General features: G+C 31.9%; 3 protein-coding genes across 3 annotated transcripts; all 3 read left to right on the forward strand.

Moving 5' to 3' along the window:
- Window positions 1-639: 639 nt before the first annotated feature.
- LOC122596025 (microtubule-associated protein 70-2-like) lies at window positions 640-7,137 on the forward strand. The gene is made up of 11 exons (XM_043768522.1): window positions 640-1,103; window positions 1,190-1,275; window positions 3,341-3,406; window positions 3,783-3,953; window positions 4,031-4,201; window positions 4,292-4,447; window positions 4,929-5,075; window positions 5,193-5,264; window positions 5,343-5,831; window positions 6,168-6,355; window positions 6,678-7,137. Exons 1-11 carry the CDS (start codon window positions 866-868, stop codon window positions 6,715-6,717), a joined length of 1,824 nt encoding a protein of 607 aa, XP_043624457.1. The 5' UTR covers window positions 640-865; the 3' UTR covers window positions 6,718-7,137.
- A 1,106-nt stretch (window positions 7,138-8,243) lies between these two features.
- Window positions 8,244-9,652, forward strand: LOC122597301. The gene is made up of 3 exons (XM_043769913.1): window positions 8,244-8,540; window positions 8,591-8,972; window positions 9,048-9,652. Exons 1-3 carry the CDS (start codon window positions 8,244-8,246, stop codon window positions 9,650-9,652), a joined length of 1,284 nt encoding a protein of 427 aa, XP_043625848.1.
- A 1,808-nt stretch (window positions 9,653-11,460) lies between these two features.
- LOC122596400 (CRAL-TRIO domain-containing protein YKL091C-like) lies at window positions 11,461-15,934 on the forward strand. The gene is made up of 6 exons (XM_043768970.1): window positions 11,461-11,613; window positions 13,087-13,345; window positions 14,248-14,284; window positions 15,134-15,251; window positions 15,398-15,508; window positions 15,636-15,934. The coding sequence occupies exons 1-6, from the start codon at window positions 11,542-11,544 to the stop codon at window positions 15,771-15,773; spliced, it is 735 nt and encodes a 244-aa protein (XP_043624905.1). The 5' UTR covers window positions 11,461-11,541; the 3' UTR covers window positions 15,774-15,934.
- Window positions 15,935-17,565: the final 1,631 nt, after the last annotated feature.

The following is a 17,565-nucleotide window of genomic DNA, read 5'->3' on the forward strand; positions in this document are numbered from 1 at the left end:
AAGCTTAGATGTGTAACTTCTCACATACTAAATTTTTAATAATTTTTGTTTTATGAATAAAATGTTTGAATCTTTATGAATTTTAGAGATTAGAAAATAAATATGTAAGAGTGCGTTTAGTTCAAGAAAACTCCTTTGTTTTCCATTTTCATTTTTCAAGAAAACATAGAAAACAGAAAACGCGTTCAAATTGTAATTTTTTAAAAAAGTTTTCCTAGAAAATGAAAATTCTCTTTTTCAACTTTTGCACTAAAATTAGAAAACTGTTTTTTTCAGTTTTTGTTTTCACTTTTCTATTTTCTAAACCTAAAATTAGAAAACAAGTGAATTTAAACATGTTTTCTAGTTTTCTAAAATGAAAAAATAAAAACTCCATCTTTTATTTTGAATGCGTTTTCAAAATTTTCAAGGGTTTTTTAGAAATGAAAAACCTTTTCATTTTCTAGAAAATTAAAAATGAAAAACTTAAAAGCATTTTCTTCAACTAAACGCACCATAAGTATTTCACGTCTAAAATTACCATCTTTTTATATTTAAATAAATGCGGTTAAAATAATATATATTAACAATTAATTAATAAATATGGGAAATGATAAAAAAAAAAACAAACCAAAAACAGGGACACACGCACACACAATTATAGTGAGAGAAAATATAACATACAAGATGCAGATTTAAACGGAAAGTCAGTACTCAGTAGTAGTCTTAAACAGTCTACCACAGTGAACAAAACTTCAAACGAAAAAAAATAAAATTCTCTCTCACACTAAATCCCTATTCCTTCCTATAATTTATAAAATAATAACTTCTCATTCACAAAGCCCCAACTTAGCTACTAATAATTGATGCGATAAGATCCGAAACGATGGAGGAATATTCCGGCGAAGGTGAGCCGGAGATTCTATTCACCGGAGAGTATACCAACGGCGGCAATGTACGCCCTCCGGTTACTGATACGACGCCGTTGATGAGAGGTTCCGGTACAGGTAGTCGTCGGAGACCTACGGTGAGGCCGAGTTTAGATTCTGATGATCTTATTAATTTGCTTCATGGATCTGATCCGGTTAAGCTTGAACTTAATCGCTTAGAAAATGAAGTTAGAGGTAATTCATTATATATATATATATGTATATGTATATATGATCTGATTGATTGATTAATTGTGTATCTATATATTTTTTGTGTGTAGATAAGGATCGAGAATTGAGCGAATCACAAGCTGAAATTAAAGCGCTCAGATTATCTGAACGCCTTAGAGAAAAAGCGGTTGAGGAGGTATTATGTGTCTCTCTATTTGTGTAAATTATTATGTGTATTTATATGCATTCGCATATGGTTAAACTAAGTGTTAGTTTACATATGATCAAGTTAATTCGCGAAGTATGTGGCGATACGAATTAATAACTGAATAAAAATAACTCTAGAACTCGTTAAATCGCACGTTTATATGATTGTGTATTGGTATAACTTCTGCGTACAAATCGTTCTACTTACTCGTTTCGTTCTTCTAATTTGGCCTACCGGTACTTCAAAGTATTTTTTGTAGACGTATGTTCACGAGGAGTTTTTGTGGTTTTTTATATTGACATTGCTATATATATATATTTATATATTTATATAGTTATAGTTACTATTTATAACTATTATGATGTATAATTTCTACTTATTAAGAATAATTAACTATATATGAATTTAGATTCGTATGCTGTATAGATGGCATGTTGTAGACTTTTGCTCCGTAGATCTGCTCTTCCATTGACTAAGACGATGCTAATTACTTTTTTTTTTCTTTTAAAAATATGTCTGTTTCGTAGACTAAGTTGTAAGGTCGATTTTTTCTTTTGTTATGATTTGTGATGTGATTATCAAATCTACCTGAAGAATATGACTGGTAGTTATGTAATTACATGATTTAGATATGGAATTTGATGTTGATATCAATTTTTTGAAGGGAAAATAAAGTGCGCGATGTCGTTGTCTGAGATACTCATTGTTTGGTTTTTAGTCTATTTCGTAAGTTACACATAGAATATGGTTTTGTTGCTTTCATGTTTCTATTTGGTGGTTCTTCTTTTTAGATATAACTTTAATTTCTTCTATTTCGCGAAATCTAGATGTTTTTTCCTTTTAACGGGTTTATGTTAATAAGAGATGTAGTGCAACTGATGACTTATCAAATATGACCATATGATTTATAGAATAACTTTCATATTTTGTTTTATGCTTTCTCTATTGGGTGTTATGACTTTCTATCATAATAAAAGTTAACTGTTGGAAATTTATAATGTTCACGTTCTTCACATTGTGCAACATATCGATCATCTCCGTTTTACTAGTATAGTTTAGTGTTTGATTTTTTAATGACTTCTGTTATAGATTAACTAAGATTATATGTACTCAGATTTTAATCTTGTTCGCTTGACTTAGAACAACATTCTATATGCCCGTAAGGGCTAGGCTGTTGTTATGCGTAGGTTTCTAAAATTCATTAAGCAAAGCAAAGTTTCTGACATGCTTCTAGCCCTAAGAAATTTTATTGAATATTAAGCGCGCCTAACGGCTTAATTTCAGTATTATTTGTTTGTATCTGTACATACGTAGCTTACAATACCTGTCTTTGTTATATAGTTGATAATTTTATGCATTTTGTGGGAGGAGGATGAATGAAACTTAAAACCCAGGTACCAGATAAGGAAATCAGTATTTGAAGTAATTATTTCAATGATGGAAAGACTAATACGGATGACTATATGCAGTTATCCATATACGTGGATGGTTGATATGAATGCGTCCTGTAGTCATGCTTGTTTTTACTGTAGGGTGATTGGGTTGACTTTTTAAGATGCCTTTTTAGTTTATTGCTTTATCTGAAATTCTAAATGCAATAAGCTTACAAAAACACTTATTAAAAACGGCTTATTAGCTACGAGGAGAAAATATGTGTGTTATCTTACAGCAGCCAGGTGATTGCGTTTAGTTAAAACAGAAGCTGTTTTTACAAAAACCAATACAAACACATTACACGTCCTACAATGAGAAAGTTTGTGATATAAAAAACAGATAATAATATTTAAAGTATTTTATACTCACAGGCAACGAACATGATCTCCGGTGCCACCTTTTAATGTAACTAGAAGTACAAAAGAGAAGAGTAAATGAAAGTTGGCGATGCTTAACCCAATTAGTACTGCCAGATATAGTAAGATTACATAAATAGTAATAGATTAATGAATTTAAAGTTAATGCTAGAGCTTAATCAAATTTTGACGACACTGGATCAGTATACATTTATACTTATATTGCTCAATGGTATTAAAACTGACATAGTTCTGATCCTTAGCTCACTGAAGAGTTGTCAAAAGTGGACGAGAAGCTGAAGTTGACAGAATCTCTTCTGGAAAGCAAGGTATTGACTGAACCACTTCTATCATCACCTGAAGTTGCAAAAAGTGGGCAGGACGGGTTGGGTACAGGTCAAAACAGATAAGTTTTTAATTCGGTTCACAACTGGTTGATCAGTTGATCTAAAGAATTTCGTCTGAAACATGTAAATTATGCATGTTAACTTACCGTGTCAAATATGACCGAAATTATGATTTTTTACAAGTCTTCTATTTTAGATTGATTAGGAGGTTTTATGCAGTGGCGGCTTTCCACCCAAATTCCTCGCTTCCCCTTAAATTTGTTCTATATTCACCCGTTTGACTTGTTAGAGATAAAACACAACCCAGAGCAATCCATGCATTGCATATAACTAGATACACTTGTTTTTGGTAATCTAGAATCTGGAAATCAAGAAGATCAACGATGAGAAAAAAGCATCTATGGCAGCTCAGTTTGCAGCAGAAGCCACTTTACGAAGGGTTCATGCAGCTCAGAAAGATGATGATATGCCTCCGATTGAGGCCATTCTTGCACCTTTGGAAGCCGAGCTTAAGTTGGCAAGACAAGAGGTACAGATAAATTTTATCAATAGTCAACCCACAGGGGATGAAATATCATAAGTTTAAGTTGCTATTTTGAATTTCAGATTGCTAAACTTCAAGATGACAACAAAGCCTTAGATCGACTAACCAAATCAAAAGAGGCTGCATTACTTGAAGCCGAAAGGACTGTGCAGGTTGCTTTGGCAAAGGCATCAATGGTGGATGATCTTCAGAATAAAAATCAGGAGTTGATGAAGCAGATAGAAATTTGCCAGGTATTATGTGTTTTTATGCCCTACAATAGACGCCTTTAATCGGGATTCCTAGTTTTCCGAGTTAAAATTCATGGTTATTTTTGGTTTTAGGAGGAAAATAAAATTTTGGATAAAATGCACCGTCAAAAGGTTGCTGAGGTGGAAAAACTTACCCAAACTGTACGGGAGCTTGAAGAGGCAGTTCTTGCTGGCGGTGCGGCTGCAAATGCTGTGAGGGACTATCAACGAAAAGTTCAAGAGATGAATGTAAACCAAACTAATTTTCTGTCTGTAGGAGTTATAATTTTATGTTAGATGTTGCAAAATGGACTGGTTAGGTAACAGGTCAAATGGATATTTTTGGTGCTGGATGGGTCCTCTTTAAATACCCCTTGTCCAAAATTTGAGAATTAAATTTGTAAATAAAAATAGCTTGAGTGGCAAATATAATTATCTTATTTCATCAATGATCTACTTCAATGAACAGAACGAGTTGGGAGGTTTTAAGCATTGCAAATTCTCTTAGGGTGACATTCAAAAAGTTTGACCCGTTTGACACATTCGATCCATTTCTTTGTATTTTTATTTAGTAAAAACAAGCTCTATTTGACCTGTTGGAGATAAAGCATAACCTGAATCAACCCTTTCACTAGTAAATGGGTTGAAGCTGCTTCCTTTTGTACTTTTTATTAATTATATGCTATGTTCAGTTTTCATAACCATCTGACTTGGTGTTTTTTATTTATAGGAAGAAAGAAAAACTTTGGACAGAGAGCTAGCTCGTGCAAAAGTCACAGCAAATAGAGTGGCAACAGTTGTAGCGAATGAATGGAAAGATGCTAATGACAAAGTGATGCCGGTAAAGCAATGGCTTGAAGAAAGAAGGTTCTTGCAGGTATTGTTATTTATATAGGTGTTCCTTACCTTTTTTTGTTGTTAAGTTTTACCATTACATCGTGTTTATATTTCTGCTATCTAATTATTGACTTGCCAGTTTACCCTTTGTTAACAGGGTGAAATGCAACAATTGCGGGACAAACTAGCTATAACTGACCGTGCTGCAAAGACTGAGGCTCAGCTAAAGGTGACATACTGTTTATTGTTTCTCAAAGATCTATATTTTCTCATGATTTCAAGTCTTAATTCTCTTAATTTAATATAGGAAAAATATCAACTACGACTTAGGGTTCTAGAAGATACTTTGAGATCACCAAACACTGGTTGTTCTTCACGTCGCCAATCCTTGGGTGGTGCAGATAATTTTAACAAATTGGCCTCTAATGGATTTTTACCCAAAAGATCGCCATCTTTTCAAATGAGATCAACACTTCCCTCTGGTTCGAGTTCAGTGTTGAGGCATGCAAAAGGTACATCAAAGTCATTTGATGGTGGGACCCGATCACTCGACAGGGGTAAACTTATCTCAAGTGGGGGTAATAGTCCTACTTTTAATAGTGGGCAATCATGTGATGGAACGAAAAATGATGATACTCCTACTAGTTCCTGGAAAGATAATCCAGATGAGAAACCTGAAACAGAAGATACTGTACCAGGATTGTTGTATGATTTGCTGCAAAAAGAAGTGATTGCTTTGAGGAAATCTGGTCATGAAAAGGATCAAAGCCTTAAAGACAAGGATGACGCCATTGAGGTTCATATGTTTCTTTTAAATTTTGTTTTTGTAGTTTTTCTCTTTTATATAAGAAGTAGAGGCAACTAGCCAAACCAATTTAATAATAAATGGTCGAATTTGGGTTGTGTTTAGTATTTAATTGGTCAATTGGGTAAAAAGTTATTAGAATATTAAGTTCAAAAGGTTACATTAAATGAGTTCAACGGGTTGAGAGTTACCTAAAGTGTATCTTTGAGGATAAAGCCTCTTAGATCAATTATTCAACTAAAATATGTTTTATGTAATGTAAATTTAAAGATACTATTTTACACACTAATACTTTTTTGTTAATTGTTTGGATACTATTGGTCTCAGATGTTAGCAAAGAAAGTAGATACTTTAACAAAGGCTATGGAGGTAGAGGCAAAAAAGATGAGAAGGGAAGTAGCGGCCATGGAAAAAGAGGTAGCTGCTATGCGTATTGATAAAGAACAGGACAATAGAGCGAAACGAATCGGAAATTCAAAGACTCCTGCGAGCTCCTCTCAGCAGCTGTCAGCCAAGTATGTTAATGTTATAACTTATACTCCATTCTTATCCCCAACAATTGAAAGTTTTCAGTTACGCGAGTTTTAATACTAGGAATGTAACAATTTCTAGGAGCCATGCCTGCTTTGTATAAACCCCTTATACCATGGTAGTAGATCCATAAATATAAAATGAAACAGAGTTTCCTTCATGTCATAGAGTGAGTGAGTTTAATTAATTAAATTCCATTTTAATTCAATTCCACCATCCTATTTAACATATACCCTAATACCCGTAGTGATTTCCGTCTAGACACCACTTATAAGTTCGCCAATATATTTTAATTGACATGTGCAGGAACGTAGCACGAGGTGGATTAACCCGAAGCACCCAATAACAAAAAAATGAGGAACAGTGATTATTACTTTGTTTTAGTTGATTATATAATGGAATGCTGTAACTAGCATACCCATAGGTCGCGAAGATGAAGTAAGAAGAAAAATGGGCGGGTATGGATATCGGTATGTTTTTCTGACTAGTTTATGTAGAAGATATCAGCAGTGAGAGTGAAGCTGAGCTAACCTTTTCTTTCTCACAGTTAATTTGAGGGTGTGGGTTGTATAGGATAGCTGCTTTTTATTGTGCTTAGTGTGATTGTGATGAAGAACAAACCGAGAGTTTTTTATTTTTAGATATTTAGTATTGATTTGTTTGTGCTTTGTGGCGTATGTTCCCCCTCTGCTTTCTGTATTCATTCACAAATAAGCTTAATAATTATAATTTATAACTGATTATAGAATCTTCATTATTACAGTTAGCTCAAGCTTGGTGCAAGCATATTGCCATATTTGCATATTCTTTTTTGCCAAATTAAGTCTTGCGTTTGTTATTTGATATAATATTTTCGAGAAATTAAAAATTATGAAAAGGTGTATAAGAATATTACGTAAAACATTTTAGCAGCTGAACATTTTAGTTCAATCAAAATTTTAAGTTATTAATGTATATATAAAAGAAGGCTGATTTATTAATATATCTACACTTTTATAGTATTACTGTTTCAAATTATATTATGTTATCATCTATTAGGGAGGTATTTCTTCATACTAGTTATTGAGTGAGTGGGTTCTCGAACCCGGACTCCGTTGTGATATTCGATCTGTGACAATCAAAATTGTTGCCGAATTTCTTGAGCTCGGTTATGGCTAGATGTGTGGATCGAGTTTTACAACAATAATGATTAGAGTCTAGTATAAGTTCAACTCAAATATGATTAGTTAATAATTTCCTTATTTGTGTTTGCTAATTATGTGTCTAAATAATTAGTGAAATCTAAGTTATAGTGTTTCATGTTTTTGTTGGTCTATATATACCGTGCTAATGTGCTATGGGTAGGGATTTTAGGGTTAAGGATTATTGTACACACCAAATATTGGAGGTTTTGATCGAGTTAGATTTCTTCAATAAATGTTCTAGCGTGTTTTGGCTAATATCTTTGTTTTCGGTGTCATTGATTCGTGTCTTTAATTGGTATCGGAGCTTTGTTTATTCGTGTTCGGTGTTAGAGCGTAGTCTGCATTGTTGGAATTAAAATTGCGTCCAAATTAGTCGTTCGAATTAAATCGTTGTGTGGTCTGCGTGAATTACTAATTCTTCTAAAGTTGGTGTATCAATTGGCGGGTGTAATTAATTCTTGGGGAATTAATTTTTGCCGCCATATTATATGATTCTTTTTGCCAATAGTCGAATTAATTGGCGTCTAAGCGTGGGGATTGTACGAGGAGAATTAATTGCGAAGGAGGAGAGTTAAAATTCTTACGTGAAGCCGCAAGTAACAGCCGCCAAAACTAAAGGATTTTACCTTTGTCTTTTCTTTCAGTCTTGAATTCGAGCAGCAACAGAATATTTCATTTAGACTTATCGATGGGAGATAATAACGCATCACCATCGGTGAAAGAAACGAACATATTGTCATTTCAATGTCCAATGTTAAAGTCAACTAATTATGCAATTTGGAGCTTGCGAATGGAAGTGATTATTGGGATTCATGGAATATGGAAAGTGGTATCTCCGTGTTTAGTTGACGCTAAGATGAACAATATGGTGAAAGCTCTCCTATTTCAGTCGATACCGGAAGATTTGATTCTTCAAATTGGGCAACTCAAAACCGGTAAGGAGATGTGGGAGGCGATTAAAACACAAAATCTTGGTGTTGAACGCGTGAAGGAAGCGAGGCTTCAAACTTTATTTACCGATTTGAAAAATTGAAGATACAAAACAACAACACAATAGATGATTTTGCAGCAAAGTTTTCTCGTATAGCTTCCAAATCCGCCTCACTTCGTGAAGTAATACCCGAACAGAGATTGGTAAAGAAATTTCTCACAAGTCTTCCCAAACGTTTTCTACAATTTGTGGCGTCACTCGAGCAAGTTCTAGATCTTAAAAAGATTGGGTATGAAGATGTGGTTGGAAGATTGAAAGCTTATGAAGAAAAAATCAAAGAGGATGATAATGAAAACGGGACTCAAAGAAAGTTGTTCTTTTCTAAAGCTCAAAGTTCCAACAAGAATCGAGACTCAAACAAGGGTAAAAGTTGTGGTTTGAACATTCGTGATCCTGGTCGTGTTCGTGGACAACGTGACCTCTCAAGTATCAAGTGTTATCGTTGTGACAAGTACGGACACTTTGTCTCTAAATGCCCAGATTGACTCCAAAACCATGAAGCAAATCTCAATGTGATACAAGAAGGAGATACGGATTATGAGGAAGGAACTTTGTTTATGATGAATCGGTTTCAAGAAAAGATTTATTTGAATGAAGATAAGTTCATCCCTCCAAAGATCGAGACTAGAACAGATGATGATGATATATGGTACTTTGACAACGGCGTGAGTAACCACATGACTGGTAATCGTTCTTACTTTTCCGAATTGAATAAACTTATAACTAGAAAGGTAAAATTTGGAGATGGGTCAGGTGTGGACATAAACTTGTTTGAAGGAAAGAGTGGAGAACGAAAGTTAGTAAAAGATGTTTACTATATTCCATCTCTCCAAAGTAACGTGATCAGTCTAGGACAAGCTACGATAACTGGTTGCGATATTCGTCTTCAAGGTGATTTCTTAACCATGCGAGATAAAAGTGGAAGATTGTTTATGGAAGTTTCACGGAGTGGAAATCGTCTCTACAAAACTCGACTGCGAGTTGCGAAACCTCAACGTGATTGTGTTGAGAACAAACAAGTGATAGTTGAACATATTTTTGGAGACAAACAAAAGGTGGATCCAGTGATAAGACCTTGGCGTGTGCAAGGTTCAAATGTTCAATGAGATGTGATCATTACGTGATGTGCAAGAGTTACTTTTATGACTCAGAAATTCGGGTGTGATTGTTGGCGAATTTTTGAGCTCGGTTATGGCTAGATGCATAGATCGAGTTCTACAACAATAATGATTGAAGTGTAGTCCAAGTTCAACTCAAATATGATAGTTAATAATTTCCTTATTTGTGTTTGCTAATTATGTGTCTAGATAATTAGTGAAATCCTAGTTATAGTCTAACATGTTTTGGTTGGTCTATATATACCGTGCTATGGGTAGGGATTATAAACACACTAAGTTAGGGTTAAGGATTATTTGTGCACACCGAATATTGGATTTTTTGAGTTAGATTTTTCTATAAGAAAAATTAATCTTGTCTACAAAATTCAACTAAGTTTGAGTTTAAGATATATAAATTATCGTGGCCATAAAAAAGTACCCATACGGCTTCTATTTTTATTGGGCCTATGTTCCAGTCAAACTTTTACAACCTTTTTTATATTAGGTGAAGGATTTTAATGGTATCATAATAACAACCGGGTGTGACATTTTATGCCATTCACAACCCTCTATAAGAGTTTATGACTTTATGTTACATAAAATAGGTACATTAGTTTCCTTACACCGTCAATTATGGTATAGTAAATAGTATATATTAATGAATTTTTTTCATTAAGTTAACATACATAAAGAAAATTATAGTTTTCATATAAGATATCCATCTTTGTATTTTATGATACATAGTACACATTTTTATGCAAGCTAATTACAACCTTATGTTGTTATCAGTAAAACCCATAGGGATGGGGATTAATCAAAGAATCAAAGAAAGCTAGGGAAAATTGTGTGAAGATCACGGAGTTCCTTCACTAGTTTTCAGGCCCATCAAATGGACGGATAATCTTAAAGTATACAAATCAAAGGTAAATATCAAAATGATATATAATAGAACTGGTGAATATAAAAATATAACAAACTTAATTAAAAGAGATGAAAAATAATTATAATATAACAATTCAATATTAAATAATGAACAAATATGAAGAAAATACAAAAAATAAAATTAAAGTGATATAAATAAAACATATGTGAGTTTTTTTAAAGATATTAGAGAGGGAAAAAATATGGATGAGAATAATTAATAAAATTTAGGTTGTATATATAATAACGTATTAAGAATGTTTTAAGGTTAGTATATATCTTTAAAATTAGAAAATATTTGTTTTCATAGGAAAAAATTTATGATAGACAAAAAAAAACCCAATAAATTAGGAGAGGGTGCGTAGCATAGATTAGGAGGGAAAAAGGGATTAGGGTGTCAAATGTACCCCAACATCCTATTTTAGTTATAGGATATATATGTATCTATCATGGTTGGATCAGTGGTAAACACCCTGACCTCTGGAGACAGAGGTCATAAGTTCGATCCTCATCTCATGCAAAGGTTGGAAGGCCTTTTCTACCATTTAGGTAGAAATGGAAGCAGCCTCTCTACTTAAGTAGAGGTAATGTTTGCCTACATCTTAACCTCCCCATACACCGTTGAGGTATTGAGGCTCAAAACCCGCAAAAGGCGGCACTGAGCAACTGCCTAATGTTAATTTTCTTAGGACTTAGGACATGATTAAGATTGTGTTTCCTAACATTAATCATTGGTCTCCTCTAGTCAATTTGTGTGCCCAACTTTGTGTACGTCTTTCTTTTAGTGGTATGTATTTGACTCCATGGTCTACTTACTAGTCATTTTGTTGCCGAACTTTCTTTAAATTGTCAAAAGTACACATCCATCCATGAAACGTGACTAACACTTGAATCGCTAGGTCCCTCTCACGCATTTATAAGTATACCCAGTTTCATCTTCTTTATCCCCAACTAACTGCACTTTGTATAATCCTAAAATGGCTAATCCAGACGAACTCGGTCTCATTCAGATGAAGGAACAAATTCAGATGCTCGGATCTTCCACTGAGGTATGCCATCATGGTGTAACCTTTTGTTCTGATTTATTAGCATTTCATGTTTCTGTATAACTATCACACTTGCATTTCTAAGGTTTAAACCTAAAGATATGTATGTGTGCCACACAATTTATATTTTTCCTCTATACGGTTGAAAATAGATAAAAAAAAAATTCAACCATTAGCTCCAAAGAGTATAATTACATCACAATAAGAATAGAATACAACGGAATAAAAAAAGAATTCATTCTTATGTTTTCCCAACAAGAAGAATTCTTCATTTCTAAAAAACTTCCAAATTACCCAACATCCACATGTGTTCGAATCTCGTTTATTACATTTATGGGTGGATTAATAAGGTTTTTATGAGAATTTTGAGTTTTATTCCAAACATCTGTGTAATGTAAAAGTATGAGAAAGTAGAATATATGTTGTTCAATGAAAAACATATACCTACCATCCACAGAAAACTACATGCTCAATAATTTTCTTTTTCTCCAAAGAAACCCGAAAATCATCAATCCATGAACCATATCATTCACATAATGCTATGTGTTTAAGCCCAATAGACCCGCATGGGCACGGACAGTGAACTATAAAGATTAATTTATAGATATTTGAATTAAGTAAAATTGAAATTATAGTTTACGTATAAATTAAAACATCAGTATTAGATTTATAGGTTATCATCATTTGAAAACTAAAACTTTCGTGAAAACTAAAAAACTAGCCAAAACATATTGCGATTTAAATTTAACACAATGTGTTTTTATTTTTTATTTAGAAAATACATTGTGTTAAGTTCATATCACAGTATGTTCAATTTTTTTGATTTTTACGTGCTATCAAAAACACAATATGATTAAAAAATCTAACACAAATTGTTTTTAAATTATACAATAAAAATATATTGTGTTTTTAGAAAACCCAATTAAAATACATTGTGTTATATTAAGATCACAATGTGTTTTGGTCAGTTTTCTAGTTTTCACAGAAATTTTAGTTTTTAAATGACCATTACACTTAGATGTAATATGATAAATTTTCGTACTTGTATTACATATATAATATTTATAATATATCATCCAAGTTTTGTTTAAAAAAACTCTCTATAATGTCACATTATACACCCCACGAATTGGTATTACACATACCTTTATTTTCTCAAAAAATAATAAATCTTTCTAAAAATTAGTTTAAAAATCCTCACAAGATTGTGACATGTGGATTCAACGTACTAATTCTTTTTCTTAATATTATATCTTAATTTTGACACTTGTTATCATCTTATAATTAAGAAGATTATTAGGCTATCTAGGTAGGAGGATTAATCATTTTCCTTTTCTTTATTGGATTAATTAACTACTCTCGTGGTTTAAACCTTCTCACCAAAATGTGATAGTTAAAGCAAACGAGTGTGAGATAAATATTGTGAGACGTTGAATTCGTATCAATCATGCCATCATGGTTTTCGGGATTGTGCAGAAATATGGAGATCCAACACTAGAGAGGTTCTTGATAGCAAAATCAAAGGATCCAAAGAAAGCTGCAAAGATGTTTGTAGAATGGCAACAATGGAGGAAATCTTTTGTTCCACTAGGCTTCATCCCTGATTCTGAAGTTCTTCCACAACTGGAATGTAAAAATATCTTTATTCTTAAAGGTTTATCTAAAACTGGGCATGCTGTATTGATGGTTGATTCTGGCAAACATTCTCCTGTTAAAGATCAGAACCAATTCAAGAGTAACTATATTTTTTTTCTATTTATTTGAGTTACAATTAATTTGTTGGTCTAAAATAAATACGTATTTTGACACTTCTAAGTTGTTAAACATTGCTAGACATCTTCAATCACACACTTATGTTGTTAAACATTGCTAGACATCTTCAATCACACACTTATCTGAAACATGGAATATAGTTAGTTAAGGGGTATTTATGGTTCCATCCGTACTGCAACATTACACATCCTTAGGTACTGCTATTTTAACATACCGGAGATTAAATGTGTATACTTAATAAATTTCAGAGGACAAAATAGAAAATCTTTTCTATTTTTAATTCAAAATTTGTTGTGAGCATAAATGAGTTTTCTTTCAATGACTTTTCTTTAAAATTAAAACTTTGATAATATGAAAAGACAATACTCAAAATTTACATTTTCTTTAATTTTTAGAGTGGTGAATCATACATCACCTTTTTTAGAAACCATCAAACATGTTTTCCTTAAAACATATTTAGTGGTGTACAACAATTTAATTGTGTATGAATCTAATATATAAAGAATGAAAAAAAATATTACGAGTATATTGTTAAGGTGTTATTCTTTTGAGAAGATGCATTTTGCAAACCATTATTCTAAAATTGTTTCTTTAAATTAAACTTTATTTTATGTTTTACTGATTCACCTTTTTATAATAAACAAGTAGGAAAAATTGAAACAAAATAGTTAGTTTGCTTAAATTTTATTTATTTTTAACATAGAAGTACGTGTTATTGAAGTAAATATTATCTCATCTTTCTTCTACAAACCATGTCCATTAACAAACCTTCTCCTTAAAAATTGATCAAACAAATTATCTCTTACATGTATAAACCACACATTATATTGTCAATGTAATTACTTTTTTCCATTTGGAATGCAGAATTTGCTGTTCATATTTATGACAAAGGAATTGCAAGGTATGTGATATATATTATTAAAGTTTGAAGTTAATTGTTAATAATTTAAAATATCATGTTGTGGGTTGGCCAGTATGTGTCTTAATTTTTTTTTTTTACTTTTATGTTTAATGTAATCTTGTATTTTCAAAATTTGTAAATTTTCATCATTTTTATATCAAAAGACAGTTGTTCAAATGACTTATCGATTAATCACAGCTTTCGATTTACTCAAATTGGCTTTTACTTTTAATTTTGAATTTTACTTATATAAAAATATCATAGAAGAAGTCTCGGAAATTTATAAAATATTTATCTTCCATCAATAATTTATAAAACTATAGCTGAAAAAACATATCTAAATACTTAATTGGTAATTATTACACTTGATATCTATTAGCTTGAGAATTTTTTTTTAATTATATTTCTTCCATTTAACTAATTAAAAATTTTCAAACATATTATTTATATAGGTCCTGTTTATTTTTCTGTCATAAATATACAAACTATATATAAATTTAAATTTTGGATAAGTATACAAATCAAGAATATCAATATATACAGCTATTTTAACTATTTAATATAGTTTTTTCAATTTAATGTATGTATATACGAAACAAAACTCTAAGAAGTAAGTTAAATAAATAATGATATACTAATGTTTTGTATGTATCTCTCCGACCAAAAATCTACTATTTTATTGGACAAAAAAGGTAAATGCAAGAGTAAACCCCCTTTCGTTTTGTGAGTATTGCTTTGACTTCACACCCTTTCATTTTGTTATTCCCTTTGTACTCTTGAGACTACTTAGCACCTTTTGCTAATAGTTTAAGTAACCATTAAAAGCTATTCCGTCATAACACGTTGCAGTGGAATAAAAGGCAAAGAAATTGGAAATGAGAAGTTCATTGAGATCATGGATTTAAAAACACTAAGCTATAAAAACGTTGACACTCGCGCTTTTATATCTGGAATTCAGATTTTGCAGGTAATTTTTCCATCTTGAAATGTTCATATATGTATATTTATGTGCCCGTCCGGCCCTAACGCAAATTATGCAATAGTTTTTCCTTAATCGTAAGGTGTCCAATTTTGTATCGTATTTATTAACCTTATTTTGTTCAATTTGTGTAGAATTACTATCCGGAGCGATTAGCAAAATTATACTTGATAAATATTCCATGGTTTTTCAAGAGTGTTTGGAAATTGATTACTCCTTTCATAGAGAAAGAATTATTAAACAAGGTATACCACATTCCTTGAACAAATTTAGTCTTGAATAAAATGTCTTGACAACGGAATTGGATCCCGTTAAGGCCATTTTTGCGCAAAGAAAAGGTCGTGTTCTAACTTCTAATTGATCACGATACAGATCATGATGGTAAGCAATGAAAAAGAAAAAAAACAATTTATCGAAGAAGTTGGCATTGAGGTGCTACCCATGGAACTTGGTGGAAACGCAAAGCTTGTACCGATTCAAGATGTCCAAGTACCTCAACTAGAATGTTAAGTTGATGATCTAGCTAAATGGTCATCTACCACTTGCTTAAACTTGTATTATGTTATATCTACTATGTTATGGTTCACCATTCAAAATAAGATTGCAATGTTGGCTTAATTTGTACTCCTACGCAAATTAGAATTGCAAGAAATGGACTTTCGTTTTATGTATTACTTTGGATTTATTCGACAAAATTAAATACCATTTGATGGACTCTAGAAATTAGAAATGAATAATATAATTAACCCTACCCTGTATATTCGTGTGTTAAGTATTATAATTCTACATTTTTGGAGAAAATAAATCACCACATATTGACTTCAAACACAATTAACTTAAAACTGAATTGAAACCAACTTAATTGCCAACCGATCAACATGTTTAACCCGTGTATTAATGTGGTTGGGGGTCTAGGTTAGTATGTCGTTAGTCTGAGATGAGATTTATGAATGGAGTTGAAAATTTTGAACTCACCAACTCATAAATTTGAATCCGACTAGATTGATAGACATATAAATCAAACCTATGATTAATTTGATCAATTGACAAAGGAGGAGGAGAACGACTCTCATTGAAAAGAGACATCTTTCACATTCAATAAATTTGGTATTCGTGATTTCTTATTTTAACCATTGAGTCTCCAACTTCCATTAAATGACCGTGCAAGTCTTAAAACATCCAATCTCTCGAGTTAGACTATTGCAACATCTCTTATATAAATAAAAAAAAATTGTTTCTAGAAGTTTTTTTCATATTTGTCATGCCAACATTTTAAACTAAACTATTTTTTAAAACATATATGATGTCATAATCATTTTTTATTTTGTTTTAATATATTTTTTATTAGGCCTTATGTCATCTTTTTTTTTCCATTTTATTTGTCTAACCTTAATTTTTTTTTAATTAATATAAAAAATGATCGACTTTATCTTAACTCTTTATTTTTAAATCTATATCTACTATTGATTTATCGTAGTTCTTTTACTTTTTCATCACCTTAATCGGGTTTTATATATTAATGTTCATCTTTACAAGTATCTTGTTATCTCAATATCAAATTATAATGTATCGACAACAAATTACATACATATTTCTATATACTTCTTGGTTTTAACTTTTTAATTAAGCGGCCCGGGTTAACCCCGGGTTAATTAGCTAGTTAACCGATATATAAAAATAGACAGATATCATTTAGATACATATTTTTTTCAACAAAAAGTTAGATAAAGGTTTGAAGACTTGAGGGTAAATATAGCTTATGGCCTTGTGCTACTACCTTAGAAGATTTAATTTTAAGCCCATTAAGTGAAAGTCAACAACAATTAACCTATGCTTACAAAAAGCCCAATAACTAGGCTGCTATAAGCCTATAACGGGTATGCAGCCAAGATAGACATGGCCCATCTCTGTTACTTTATTGGTTTTGCCAGAAAACCCCACTGCGACAAAAATGCACAAGCAAAAAACCAAAAATGGTAAAATTAGAAACCAGTCTCCAAAGTTGTCTCAATTTCAACAAAAAGAAATTTAATGTGGAAATAAAGACGAAAAAGACAACAAGTAACCTACCCGGTATATAGTCGACATAGGTGTCTTAAATGGAAAATTGGTTAAAGCTAAGTTTTAAGCCCCTAGTTATTTTTAAAGGTCTGATTTTGAACACATATGTCTATACTCTATACATGCATATCTCTCATTTTGAACTCAAAAACTTTGAGACAGTGTCGGCCCCGAAGATTTATAGGTGTTGGCCGAGCGTAAAAAAAGGTCCCATAGGTTAAGCACAACAACTTATGTCTAT

The sequence above is a fragment of the Erigeron canadensis genome, chromosome 4, assembly GCF_010389155.1.
Source record: "Erigeron canadensis isolate Cc75 chromosome 4, C_canadensis_v1, whole genome shotgun sequence".
Classification (NCBI taxonomy): domain Eukaryota; kingdom Viridiplantae; phylum Streptophyta; class Magnoliopsida; order Asterales; family Asteraceae; genus Erigeron; species Erigeron canadensis.